The following is a 14,441-nucleotide window of genomic DNA, read 5'->3' on the forward strand; positions in this document are numbered from 1 at the left end:
CGGTGTGAAAAGGCACCGAGCGTTTCTCTCTGCTGCCCGCACACGCTGCCTGGCCCCTGGCGTGCCCCTGCTGTCCCGGGTCGGGCTCCGCAGCCCCCCAGCCAAACCGCAGCGGGACGGGGAGCGCTCCCCTGCCCTGCGCTGCGCTGTGCCGGGGGGTCACCGTGGAAATCTGCTCTGTTTAGTTTGGCTACAAGGATATGAGGGGGGGAAGGTCAAACCACACTTCCGTAAGACTTGCTTTATCCAGAGCAAAGATTTATTCACTGAAAAGATTCCTACATATCCAGAATTTCATCAGTATAGAGTGCACTCTTTTCTTGGTTTTTGTTGTTTTTTTTGCTGGTTGCATAAACTAATACAGAAACTTGTTAATACTAACAATTTTTAATTAATTTAATAGCAATTCTGGAAGACACTCAGTTGATAGAAAATATAAAAAAAAATTTTTGACTGTACAAACTTTACATCACATTTGAAAAGAAAATGTGTCCATTTTCACCATATTAGACTCCATTTACATTCACTACTGACGTGTGGCTTCTGTAGCAGCATTGTACAGCCAGCTTCACATTTACAGCTCTGGAACGGCCCGGGCGTTCCCTGCGTCGTGCTCTTGCGCCAGCACTTGAGGAGACGGTCGGTCCGCAGACCATGGAACAGGACAACCCAGCGACTGCCACTTGGCTTGCAACGCGCTGAGGGTCAGAGAGCTCTGCCCACAGCTGTGCAGCTCCACTGGTGTCGCTCAGTCGCCAGGTTCTTACACCAGCTGATTAAAACAAAAATTCTCCCAGAGACGGTGATCAGTCTCTCCTCTCTGACCTGCTGGGTCCCAGAGGCTGGGTTTTGCTCTCAAGAGCAATTTCTGGGTGTTGAATACAAACCAAGGCCAGGCTGAATCAGAATCCCCAGTCTCATGACTGAAGGCAGGTCCCGGGGGACGAGCCTCCCGCCGGCATTGGGACCTCGCAGCGCAGCAGGGCTGGATGTGGCTCGCGCAGCCCCGCACCTGCGGTGTCTGCACAGACCGCGTTCGAGTTACACCTGAGGGCAGTCTTAGGAAAGACAAATGGTGGCATTTTTTTGTTGTTTTTTAAAAATTATTTTGTTTTAATCTGGCTGGTCATCTAGTGCTGTCTGTCCTCCTCCTAGCCAGTCATCTTATTAGAAAAAAATTGAGATTATATTGCTTTCCCAGCGTAGCCCTTGCACGCAGGCACAGGAGCGTCGCTGCTGAGGAACAGCAAGGAAACGCTTTTTATTTGCAGGTTGGGCAACTGGTTGCCACAGTGAGCAGCTGTGGGTGTCCCAGCGTTCAGGACCCGTTTACGCACAGAGGGCAGGGGTAAATCACGAGTAGCGTGCCAACGCTGCTGCCTCCCTCAAGCACGGAGTTAGCTGAAGGCTGCGCAGAACTGCAGGCTGTAAAGTAACAATTTGCATCCAGCAGCAGCTTCTGCCCTTCCCTAAGGCAGGGGGGCTCAGCGTGCCACGGGTGCCCAGTGGCACATTTCTCCTCACTTTAGGTTTGTGTTGTGCTGTTGATATTTAAGCAGTACTCGCTGGGAAAACAAATTCTGCTTAAAACTGCTGACACAAGATTACTGAGAGACAACAAACAGCAGCAAATCTTGAGAACCAAGGGGTGTAGGTTAAATAGAAAGTAGAGTTGGAGGAGGTTTATTTGCTTTAATGAAGGTGGGGGAGAGGAAGGGGGTCAAGAGAGTACCACAGTGCTGCACCTGGCTACCACCAATTTTTTCTTTTATATCTGAGACACATGTAAAAAGTCACTAATTTGTCAAAATATTCGTAAGAGACTACAACCGACGTGCACATAGTAGGAGCGAAGCTCTCTGCTCAACAGAATTCAGGAATTTTTTCTGCCACTTAATTTCCTACAGAAGTCAGCCGGCCACACCGAGTGCCTGTCACTCTGCTGGCCCCACAGGGCCTTCAGAGCTCCCCTCCCTGCAGCCCTCGCGCCGAACCCTTGCAATGGTGGCGAACGGTCTGTGGGGCTGTAACGTGCTCTAGTGCTGTTGGAGACATGAAACTTGGTGACTTCCAGAGAGCCCTAACAAACTACCTCAACAAAACGAAGCACTGTAAGGACAGAAAGGATCTGAATGTTCCTTGTACCATGAGGGCTATCCCCCTACCCTGGCTGGCAGGAGGCGGCAGAGGAATGTGATTGGGAGGCACAACGCAGCCTCTGTCGATGCTGCTTGCAATTCATTTGCCAGTGGGATGATGCATCTGTTACCTTAAATGCAGTAAGCAGATGTATCCTTTATAACCTCCATCTTACACACTGGAGGAGGGTGTAGTTGGTTATTCTCGTCTTAAAATTAACCTTTGAAACAAGTCTGAGCTGTTGGGTTGAGTCAGGTCCTTTAGATCCAGATGTCACCTTCCTGGCTGTGAGATTTCTCTCATTGTTAAGTTTTCCCCAGAGCAACTGCTCTAGGCCCAGGCTTCTCAGCTTGCAGACTTCAATGTGACCGGCTGCAGGAGCTGGGGACGCTCTGTGTGTGTGGAATGACTTCGCATCTCTGACCAAGCTCTGTGCACTAAGACCTGATTTAATGCATTATTTAGGGATGCCATTTTCCCTTGACTCTTCCTGCAGTGCCGGAAAATGTCTTTTCTTCTACAAATGAAATGGTGATCAGGGCAGTAAGAGTCAAGTCTGCTTGGTCAGTGTTGTAATTCCAGAAATGCTGCTGGTTTAGGGGGCTAGAACTTGTTGTGCCTAAAGCTAAAAAAGTAGAGTTTGACCCTTGTACCCAGAGCTGTAACAAGCCTTGGTTTTATTTTTGCAAAGGCCAGCAAGTCTTCAGCTTCCTATGGGATTGTGTGAGAACAAGCAGCTGCATTGTGAGTTCTGTGTAGAAGAGCACTGGAGTCTTCAGTTGAGACACAGCCTCACGCGATCAGAAACTCTCCTAGCGATAGGTTTGCACCAGGGTAACCCGGAGCTTGGGCCAGCCCTGCTGAAACAAACCTCAGGGCTCAGCGATCAGTTTGGGCAAACCACGATGCAACAGATGGATTTTTACCTTAACGAAAGAAAAATGCAAGCTGGCACTCCAGCCCTTCACGCTAGATGCAGTGCCGTTCTGAAACAAGCCAGTTCCATTTCTCTCAGGGAAAACAAACGCTTTGAGGCAGAAGAGAGCTCCTGTTTAGCACAGACATAAGAAGGAACTAGAAACAGTTCTTTTTTTCAGTGCTATCTGAAAATGGCTGTAGTTAAACTTGATTCACTGTTTATTATGTTTAAAAAAATATAGTTCACACAAAAGTATCATGTAAACATTCTTTAAATAACTGCTGGTGCTCGGGCAGAATGCAGACTTTACAGAGACCGCGGGACTGTGAACTGATGGTCGTGCGGCTTTCAGCTTGGAAGATTCAGTGAAGATTTCTGACGCTTTGTGTAAGTAGGCAGACAATGTTATCACAAGACAGTTACACACCATGCTATATCTTTTGATTACTTGGTTCCAGGATTCCCAAGCCAAATCTTTCAAAACGCAGGACAACTTTGCTACTGTTAATGCTGAAAAGAGTGGAGAGGGAGAGGAGAAGGGAGAGGGAAAGAGTTATTTATTTTTGATTTTTCTTACACAGCTACAGTCCTATAAAAGGAACTAAAATGGGTTAGCTTCTGATCTCGTACAACTTCACCCAGAAAAGAAGCTTAAGTAATTAAGCAGCAAACACATGAACTTATTCATGCTAACCTCATCAGTGGAAACATACAGCACAAATCTGATTTGCCTCAAATTGGAGAAACAGGGGGATTCTGTATGTACCTATGGTGAGTAGAAGCCCAACACTTGTCTTCAGTGGGCACTGGGTTTCCTTGAAGTAGAAGGGAAGGAAAAAATGACTTACAGAATTTTCTTTTTAAGAGAAAGGGGTGTTTTGACAGGGCACATCAATTGGTAAAAAAAAAAAACAAAACAAAACAAAACAAAACAAAAAAAAAAACCCAGAAAACAAACCCATTTCCTCCTCTTTATAGACTGTAGCAAGTGCAGAAAGATATCTTTTCCTTCGCCCTTGAACTGTTAGCATAGCTAGAAACATTTTCACTTCAAAATGCCTTCCTACACACATGCACTCAGGTGACAGCAAAGCAGAGCCTGAATACATGAGCTCTTGCAGGAGCCCTTCTGAGAGAATGAGTACGTGGGAGTATTTGTCCTCACTGAAGATGGCAGAAACCTCTCTGGTTCTTGGTGCATATTATCCTCTGTCCCTATCCTCTCCCCTCCAAAACAAGCTATTTTTTCAAAAATCGTGAATCGGTAAAGAATGAGAAAAGACCTTTTCTAAAAAGGCACATATTTGCTGTTACCTACAATTCTGCAAAGCCCCTAATGTTACGTCAGACATTTTGCTGAACAGGGGATGTAAACAGAAGCAAACCATAAAATTCAAAGCACTAGATTTTCCAGGGGAGAGGAGAAGGAGGAACTGAAGGATGCTCTTGCTTTCCTCCTCTTACACAGCATTGTAGCTGGTCCCGGCTGACCGCCGTGGGCCAGTTCTGGACACCACTTGTGGCCTGGTCCCCCATAGGCTAAGGGACTGCGGTCTGCTCCGAGCAGAGCAAGGACCGTCCTTCTTTCCACTCAGGAACCGCACCAGCTTCATCCAGCCCCTGACAAAATTGACGTGGGTCCCAAGGGAGAACTGGCACAAACTGGCCCTTAACTCTTGTCAGGTTGCAGCGCGAGTGGAGCGTTCGGTCATCAGCTCTGCCTGTGAAAATGTACCTGTTCCCTTCAGGCGACCTTCAAGCCACAGTCCAGCCTTAAGGACAACAGGCATAACCTCAGACTGCGACTAGGAAACTGCACCCCTCGGCCTCGCGAGACTTGCAGGACATGCACAAATCGCACCAGTTCCAGGAAAACCCCAGCCTGCTGGGCAGGACACAGCACTTTCTGTCGCTTGCACCCGGTTAGTTAGAGCGCGGATCACTAGACCCTTTCCCGGAGGAAAGCCTGCTGAAACGCTTCAGAAGTGAAAGATGGCCACGCTGTTAGACAGTAACTTCTTGCAGACAGGAGTTGTTATTCAAGCTAACAGCCCACACCAAGCGGAAAAAGGGAGAAATGGAGAAGTCTGATAAAGTGTTGATTATGTCCATGGGTTAATTTCGTGGTTTGGTTTTGCTTTTCTAAATGGAAGGTGATTGTCCAAGTTGCCAGTTAGGATACAACACATGGAAGCATGCAAGGTGGAGCCCGTTATTGCACCAGTAGCTACAACCTACAAAGAAATACGGGAGGGAAGGGAAAAAGACACCATGAGAGTTAGTTTTCAGTTATTTAAAGCAAACCTTTGAGAACTACATATTATAAAGCTTACACCAGAATAAAGCATTGAGGTTAGCGCAGAGTTTCCCAAGGGAGTTGTCAGAGGGGCTGGCAGCGTGTCTTAAGCGGGTTTTCAATCGGAGTAGGTCTCTGGCTGGCACGGCTGCAGCGAGCCTCCCGGGTGTGACTCGAATACAACGCAGTTTGCAGGGGAGGAACAACAACTGAGCTGCCTGCACTTTCATTTCAACGAGCACTAATTCAGCTGTCAATGCTGATAATTAATACTGACACTTAAAGTACTTCTCCTCTATTAAATGCTTTGAGCGGAGAAAAAATAGTAATGTATGCAAATTGACATGAACCGCTTGTGGGGGTGTTGGTCTGTCTACCCAGACAAAAATAATTAGGGTAGCTACTATATAAGACATCGTTCTGCAGTTCCACAAGCTGTTCAAGAATAACTCCCTATGGAAACGCTAATCCAAAATAATCACTTGGCAGATTGCTCTGGAACTGAGCATTCTCCTGAACCGACTGCCCAACTGGGAAGCATTACTTCAAGTTCATTTCCAGTGTGATGTTAGAGGACGATGCGAGTGTGCCTGTCTGCAGGGGAAGGTGAGGCAGCCTGGGCTCGCTCTGCTCGGCGGAGCCTGGCTGGGGAAGCGAGCGGGTGTGCAGGCAGTCATCACAGCTACAGAGCCAACACGAGCGGGTCTTATCGTATAGAGAAATGAGGGGAGGCAAGTGCTGACACACAGAACCACAGTGGTGGAGCACAGCGTGTTTCTCTAGAACAGAAAAAAAAATTTACCGAAGGACATTGCTATCATGCAAATCTCCCGGCAAAAAAATGGCCTTAAGTACAGCGCTCTCCCTTTGAGACAAGGGAGGATTAGTTTAAAAAAAATGGGAGGAAATGTCACAAGTGAAGCTGGATGACTTGAAGGAATGGATAACGGCAAAGCACACACTCGCGGTAGCTGGGTATAGACCTGTGCCTGGAAAAAAGGTTTGGTGTGCTTTCAGCCAGAAAAGGGGAAAAAATTGTTACTCTTAAATTACAACTGAAGGACAGAAAAGAAGCAGCGATTACATGCACGTCTGTTTTTTAGCTCAACTTTTGTTGGTTTCTCTTTGAATTTTTATTTACAGGGAGGGAAGTGCAGCTGTGATGGCTCCGCTGGGGCAGCGAGCCCCGCGCCTCCCAGCTGCGCACAGAGGCAGCCATGGGCGACTCGAAGAGCAACAGCCAAAGGTAAGGTGTGCTCAACCCTTGCTGTACCTTTGTAGAACACATGCTCTGATACACACAGATACCTGTCTAGTGTAAGGAAAACATATCAGACTGTTCTACTTATCAGCGAGTGGGTAGTGAGCATTCAATCTTTGCTGATAACAGTGTCCCTTTGTATAAAGATGAAGCCACAGCCTTGGAGAAGCATTCCGCATTTTAAAGTTATTAGACATCATAATATATCAGGGATCCAGTGCAAGTGTTAGGGAAATTGCACAAGAGACAAATGACTTTGAAGAGGTTACCAAACTGTAACCCCATGCCCAACAGCAACTCAAAGCGTGGTGCTGAGGCCGGGCTGGCTGCCTTCTGCCGCCAGAGCTACTCAGGGTAACAGCGGCAGCAGTGGCAATCAGACAACTGACATAAAACTGGCCTGGGGTGGGGGCTTCAGTCTCTTGGCTCCAGAAATTGTATCTGCTTTGCTTCACTTGATTGTGCTAGAAGTGGACCTGGGAACCACCCTTCTCCGAGTGACAGGTTAGTCAGGAGAAAAGGGGCTGAAAGTTTTAGGTCTTGTGCCTTTATGCTCATCCAGTCTGAACTGGGATGAGTTTCCTATTCTGGTCTGGTTTGTCTAACGGATGTCATGGCATGATGTACAACAGGTGTTTTGAGGGACCTCTTCCAGTTTTGACAGTTTAGAGATGCTTGACCCTAAGACCTTTCTTTTCCAATTGCAACACAGAAACTGACTTTGAAGGTGTCACAGTCTGACAGGGATTTATGCTGACTTCTCATGATTTATCTTTCCTTGGTCCAGATCTTGACATAATTCCAGCTTAGAGATTCAGTCCAACCATTGCCGCTCATTCCTACCCGTCAGTTTAAGCATCTTCAGCATTTCTGAGACACCTGACACATGATTACCACCTGCTTTGGGTTTTCCCCCAGCAGTGAATTATTCGGAGTCAGGACTGCTGCTGCATTTCTTTACGTGCCTGTGGGAACTGGCACCCTTCTGCAAGGAGGGGTGGGGGTGGGGGTTTCTCACATGCTCCCTGAGGAAGGCTACGAACTTGGGACTCTCAAAATTTGACAGTTCCGTTCCAAAGGGAAACGGTGGCACATTCTTTGGTCCTTCCCCTCCTCAGTCAGTACCAGCCATTATAGGGGAAATTCTAAACCCTTCGAGGTCAGTGTGGGCCCTTTCAAACACTGATGGTAAATACTCTCTGAAACCAAACGCAAGTAGTCTGCTGAAGGGACGTGGATATGTTCAAGTAGGAAATGAACTGTCTGAAGCATGCAAGCTTAACTGCGTAATTTCCTAGTAACTGGAAAAGCAGAACAGCACAGTTACTCTCCCGTCAGAGGTTCGACAGCCCCCAGAAAGGCAAAATAAAGCACCAAATCAATCAGCTAGCAAATTCTGAGTGGCGTAAATGTTCTTAACAGCAGCAAATACTCACTCAGCAGACTTCCAGAAATGTCCTGGGTGGGAGAGCCGACGATTCAATTTTGGCAGTTTTTCAAGCATATCCATGAGGGCAGTGAAGCTAGGCCTCTCACTGAGATCAAATGACCAGCACGCTGAGAGAATTTCCTGCAAAGGAGAGTTGTGGCTCATTATCTCCACTTAGTTCACAGGTCAACTGCACAGACCAAGCAACTGACTGAGCACTGTGATTTGTGCAAGCCCAGCCAGAGATGCTGTTTAGTGGAAGTCTCGGGCATTCTTAGCATCAAACAGCATCCTGCATACCAGCGGATGTCCACTCCTCTGTGTCAGATAGGGGCAGAGCCTCAATACCTAACCTGATGCCCCATTCTAATCTGTTCTCTCTCCTGCCCTTTATCCTTAGAGTTATAATACAAGTACAGTAAGCTGCCTCTTTATGCAGCTCCCTGTTTTCCTGATAAATAGCTACATGGCAGGATTCCTGCAACTGAGGTACTTACATTGACTTCTTTCCCCAAACTAACAGTTGCAAGAACTTGTTTCACTCCCTCGCCACTTCCAATCTGCCAGATGAGTGCCTCTGCAGGCTGGTTCTTGAAAGGCCATTCTCTTGCTTGGAGCTCATACCACACAGTCCTGCAATGTTAACAGACAAATCAAGCCTTTACCTGCTCTTAAAAGAAAGGCACAAAACTGTTCCAATTTCTTCAAATAAGCTGGGGAAGGTGTGTAAGGCTGTGCAGCAAATCCCGCCCGCCCGCACACCTCCCACCCACGACTTGTAGCAGGTGAGAAAAACGCGTCCCAGCTAGAATCCCGAGTCTGTGACAGGAGGACGGTGCTCTTAGGGGTTCCTTTCTTACCCAAAGGCATAGATATCTGCAGCTTTGGAGAAAGGCAGCTTGTCTTCGTCCTTCCCAGGGGCCATCTCGCGAACAATCTCGGGGGCCAGGTAGCATAACCAGTCATGGGGCAGCTTCAACTCATTCTCCCTCCTGAGTTCAAAAGAAAGAAGTGGTACAGAAGCGCTGCTGCTTCCAGGAAGCAGCATATGGGCCATATCTGTGCTTCACCTAATGCCTTGTCTTTATTTACTCAAATGTTTTTGCTGACGTTTTGTTTCTAATTTTCTTGCCCTATTAAAAAATACGCATGTGTTAGCCTGACTCTCTCTCCAGCTCATTCTTGGCCTTGAAATTTTGTTTGTTCTGTGTTCAGAGTCCTAGTCCACACAGAACCTCCTAGCTCTGTGCTACTGGAACTGTAGAACGAACTCTGCTTAAAAAAAACCAAAGAAAAACGGTATATTCCAAAAATGTGTGTATGCACTAAACCATCAGCACTCCTCACTTTACTGTGTAATGCATCAACATGCTTCCTTATTTGATCACTATTTTTCATTCTAGAAGTGGACCAAGTATTGAAACCTTCACTTACCTTCCTTCCTGAACCACACCCGAAATTCCAAATAATCCAAAGTCAGTGATCACAACTTTCCCATTGTCATAGAAAACATTCTTGGATTTCAGATCTTTATGTACAATCCCCTTTGCGTGAAGATACCCCATGCCCTGGGAAATATACGCAGAGATGTAAGTTTGTTGGGTTCTTTGTTATTTACAAGCCTCTATCTCTGGGACACTTTACTTTCTAATACAGGTTAACTCTCATTACTCCAGCATAAATTATTAATTGGAAGTGGGGACACGGCAGCTGTCTGACTTGTACAGGAAGGGTGCAAGGGAAGTCTGCAAGGGAGCAGATCTTGGTTTAGCGCTCAACTTCCAAATTGCTTTTCATCCTTTACATAGTAGGGCTGCTGGAAGGGTACTCTTAGTTGAAGCATCAAGCGGCTGTGGACTTGGCAACCCTGATGAAGTCTGTACGTGTCAGAACAATGAACAACTGACACAAGTTTGCTCACTAAATTCACAGGATATTTCTGCCAGCAAAGAAAAGAGCAGCTTCAGAAATGCTTCTTCAGCTGAGAAATACTGAAAGCAAGCACAGACACTGTGCTGATCTGGGAGAAAATGCCATCTACTTCAGAATGCATTAATTTAGTTGCAGTTACTATAATAAAGAGACCTGGGAAGGAAACCTGTCCTGCATACCTTTCTTCATTACTCCCTTTATCTAAATTCTCCCTCCCCAGCCCCTTACTGACAAGCAAAAGGTCTCTTTCTGTCCTTACAGGCCCCTACCTTACTGCCCACTAAATTAGCCCTTTTTTCCAGCCAACTTGGAGCATCTCCTGCTGCAACACCCTGTTGGGCTATTGAGGCTTCCACAACCGCTCCAGCTGTGCAGCCCCTAAGCCCTTGCTGAGGCCCCCGTTGGCATAGCGTACCCTTACCTTAATGATCTCCTGTGCTATCTGCCTGGTTTTGTTAATGTCCAGGGATATCTTGGGGTCCCTTACAAACGAGTGAAGCGTCCTTCCTTTGCAGAAGCTACAGGAAAGAGGAACAACAATCCTTAAAAAGGTCTTTAAAATACTGGAGGAGAGTAAGAATGTAATACTGGATGATCAGTTGTTTCTTTTATCACACTGACAGAATCCCAGCCCTCCTCCCCTGCTGAAAAACACCATTTTGAAGAACTTTAAGGACCCCGTTGATTTGCATCTGTGTGGGTGTACACGTTTAGGAGACCTGTTCTTAAAGCATGCTCAAGGATACACAAGAAATGCTTATGTATTTCTTCAGAGACCCAGCTGTCGTTATACTGCTCTGACATATGAAGTCCAGTTTTCAAAATCTGAGCACCAGCTTCTGCTGCTGGTCACTTATGCAGGAAACATCTTTTGAAGCTGGCAGTTAGAAATCACCCCGTATGTCCTTGCCAGACTGTGAGGACGGCATGCCCTTGGCCTTACTCAAATTCAGCCTGCATATGAACATCCCCAAAAGCTTTATTGAGGGGCCAAGTGATCCTCATCTCAACTAAATACTGAAAATGGGAGAGGGGAGAAAATCAGTAACATTTCCCCCTAATCAGCAAGTGTCCCTAGGAGGAACAGAAAGGAAGAGGGAACTGTTGCATTGCCAGACGCGCACGTTGGTTTATCATCACTTTGCTGAATTGGAACCATCTGGAAGTAGATGGCAGAGGAACAACCTGTTCCAGATTTTTTTTTCTCCAGCTTTTTGAATGTTATTATTTAAGAATTCAAAAATAAAAAGAAAATTGCCAAAAAATATTATATATTCCCTAAAAGGAGGCAACCTTAGAATCCAAAACTCTGAGCAACACAGGCTGCATCCATGTCTGCCACCTCCTGACTGTAGTGAGAGGTTTATTTTTATCTATTAAAAAAATATATTATCTATCTACATAATATGTATATATTTAAAATAATACTAAGATGCTATATCCTTACCTGGTAATGATTGCTAAATGAGGAGGGTTCATGCATGCTCCCATGAAAAGTACCACATTCTCATGCCGCGTCTGTCTGTAGTTCATCACCTCCTTTTTAAAGAGCTTGAGGTGATCCTGGTTGTTCCCATCTATCTCCAGCAGCCTGATGGCCACCTCCCCGTGCCACTTCCCCTTGTAAACCTTCCCCCATCGTCCCTGGCCAATAGGGTCCCCCAGTTCTATCTGTTCAAAGGGAATGTCCCACTCTTGCAGGTAGACGCTGGTCTGGCTAGGTTTGCGGTAAATCATCCCTTGCAAGTGTGGCCGTCTGTTTGGCAAATCTTCCACCTCATCCTCATCATCTTCAGGTTCTGATTTATTAGTCTCTGCTTCTTCCACCTGTTCACAAAAAGAGAAGGGAAACGTGCTGAGAGTCCCACCTGGAGGGCAGAAGCAGCCTACCAGCCAGCAGCAATGGCTGCTTTGAGAGAACTCCAGAGGCTGGACACACGCATTTGACTACAGCCCCAGAAACACACTGCACAGGACAAAGTCATCTCAGAAGGCTACAAAAAGCTGTATGTCTTCTGTATGTCAGCACACACATGTGAAGACAAGAAAGGCTCTGTCCCATAGAGTTATATTTACAGAACCAGCACTAACGTCTCAGCGCTCCGCATCTCTCAGGATTTGCTTCTCAGTGTGGGGAAAAATGCTACAGACCATTCTAAAAGGAAGAGTCAAGAACCTCTTTGTTCTTCCAATAAATGTGGGCACAGGCTTTTCTGAGATTACTTAAATTCTCCTGTTAGGGAGAAGTGCTCCAAAAATCAACAAGCTTGATCCAAAATCCAGTAATTCCTGCTGAAATCATCAATTCTCTATCAGTTTACTCATCCCTACAGAAACCCATTTCAGCGTTCGTACTACAAGCTGAACATGTGCTTAGGTGCTACCAAAATCACAAGACTTGTGAAGAGGTATGGAAAGGCCTTCCTATGCAAAACACAAGCCCATACTCACAGCATTTGCTTTGCAGGACCTACCGCAAGCTAATCTGACCACTGGTAGTATCTACACGTGCATTACTTGCAGATTTGAGGTCTGCAGAGCTGCATTACGAAGTCTAAATGCACCAGACCTGTGGCCCTTGTCATATAAAAAGGGCTGCATCAAACTGAGCGAGCCAGAGGTTTGAAAAATATCATCTTAGCCCTATTGGAAAAAGTTAAATATTGTTACGAGTACTTAATTGTTTCAGCCTAGCTACAGAAACCATGAATTTTCAGTTGAGATCTTTGCAGTACAAACAGTGCAGTGGAACTGAGGTAAGGCACACCCAGTCGACACACATAATTCCAGGGCCACAACTATTTCATTGCACTTTCAACATGGCATTTCTGATTGTACAAAAGGGCAAACCAGAAAACCTACCTCTGCTTCACATTCAACTCCATCTGTGTCTGGCTGTTGATCAGCACTAACAAGAGAAGACAGGTTTACAGTGAAAATAATGTTTGCGTATCCACCCGAGTTAGAAAAGTGGGCTGCTACACATGCAATTAGTGGGGTGGAAAGAAGCAAATAGAGAACAGATCTTGATAGCATTATAGTAGGTCAGGGAAAAATACAATTACTGACCCACTTAACAGATAAGGACTTCCTAAGCTTACTTTAGCAAATGACGGACAAAGACTTTGAAGTGATTTTCAATGATAAGTGGCAGGAATTGACTTGGCAGCGGCATGGCTACACTATTACAATGCGTTCCAGTAACAGATACTCCTGTTCCTACTACTGAAACACCTACAACAGTGAGGAAGCAATTGCGAGTGCTGGCAATGCAGGCTAAAATCTTCTGCATGCCCTCCAAGTCAGACCCTGAAAAAGATGCTTCCCTGCTGCTAAGCGTGTCATGCTCTTTCAGTTGTAAAACTACGTAACTTCTATTTCATCAGACCTTTCTGACCTCGGGAATGCACACATAACTGTAACTAGGTGTTAAAGGCATGGGCTTCTTACTGTCCCGTTTAAAGTAAAGATCACGTTCAGCTTTATAAAACTGGTAATACCAGTATTGCCCTTGCTGACTAAAATTATCCTCTGACTTCTCAGGATGTAAGTTCAGTTTGGATCATAACATAGCACTTTCAGACTGATCTGAGAAGTATCAGGTAAACACAATGCAAATAAAAGAATTTAAAACTATACTTACTTAGTGTCTGCAGCTGTTTCTGGCGGCTGTGCTATTTGTGCAGGGCTGGGAAGTTCTGGGAAAGAAGAAACATTTATGACATTTTATACTTTAATCTCTTACAGGTTAGAAGTTTTAACATTGCAATAGTGAGTATTTGTTTCTTATTCAGGAATTATAAAGTAAACTCAACCACAGACAGTAGGATTTTATACTTCATATGAAACTATATTCATCTTTCCTAGTACATACATGCCTGTATACTGACCAAGCCCAGTCTTCTTCCCATTCACCTACTTACCTGTAATGCCTTTCAAGGTCAGTCCTTGTCTGTGAATTACTCACATGCCTTCAAGTTGCCTTGGATAACCAGAAATATCCTTATGAACTAGGATATTTGGTTTTGTCTATACTGCAAGTCATGTATTCCAAATGCACCTTGTCTGCCCTGCATCACCAGTGCACAGGAAATTCAGCTTGGGTTGCAAATCCTTTCAAAATTCAGAGTAAATACCCTGTGCCTGGCATCCTACATCATCAATTCTCCCTTTGGAAACAAACAAGCTGTTTCTAAGGGCTCACGAACAGTTGACTGGGAAAAGTTTGTATGTGCAAATCCGCACGCGAATAGTGTTACACCATGGTGAAATCCCACAGGCAAGAGCCTCCATTCATAAAGATGGGCTCAGCCTTCCCGAACCGACGGTGCCCGTTGATACTTGCCAGGCACATAACCCTAGAGCCAGCCTTTCTGAAGTGGACGGCTGCGTGTAGAATCCCACAGCAGAAAGCCACTGTTTTACACCTAAATATTCCAAGTTTCACCTTAGTATGTAAACCATG

At 45.7% G+C, this 14,441-nt stretch overlaps 1 protein-coding gene across 1 annotated transcript in view; it reads right to left on the minus strand.

Annotated features, from left to right (window-relative positions):
- Positions 1-231: 231 nt before the first annotated feature.
- The window catches only part of KSR1 (kinase suppressor of ras 1), a 73,723-nt gene continuing 59,513 nt past the window's right edge, over positions 232-14,441 (minus strand). The window contains exons 12-20 of the mRNA XM_056326920.1: positions 13,620-13,674; positions 12,839-12,884; positions 11,424-11,803; positions 10,398-10,494; positions 9,479-9,612; positions 8,905-9,036; positions 8,542-8,677; positions 8,052-8,185; positions 232-3,568 (exon numbers count right to left, since the gene is read on the minus strand). Of these exons, the coding sequence (XP_056182895.1) occupies positions 3,490-3,568; positions 8,052-8,185; positions 8,542-8,677; positions 8,905-9,036; positions 9,479-9,612; positions 10,398-10,494; positions 11,424-11,803; positions 12,839-12,884; positions 13,620-13,674 (1,193 nt within the window). The 3' untranslated portion in view covers positions 232-3,489. The remainder of the gene's footprint in view (positions 3,569-8,051; positions 8,186-8,541; positions 8,678-8,904; positions 9,037-9,478; positions 9,613-10,397; positions 10,495-11,423; positions 11,804-12,838; positions 12,885-13,619; positions 13,675-14,441) is intronic.

The sequence above is a fragment of the Falco biarmicus genome, chromosome 1, assembly GCF_023638135.1.
Source record: "Falco biarmicus isolate bFalBia1 chromosome 1, bFalBia1.pri, whole genome shotgun sequence".
NCBI lineage: Eukaryota > Metazoa > Chordata > Aves > Falconiformes > Falconidae > Falco > Falco biarmicus.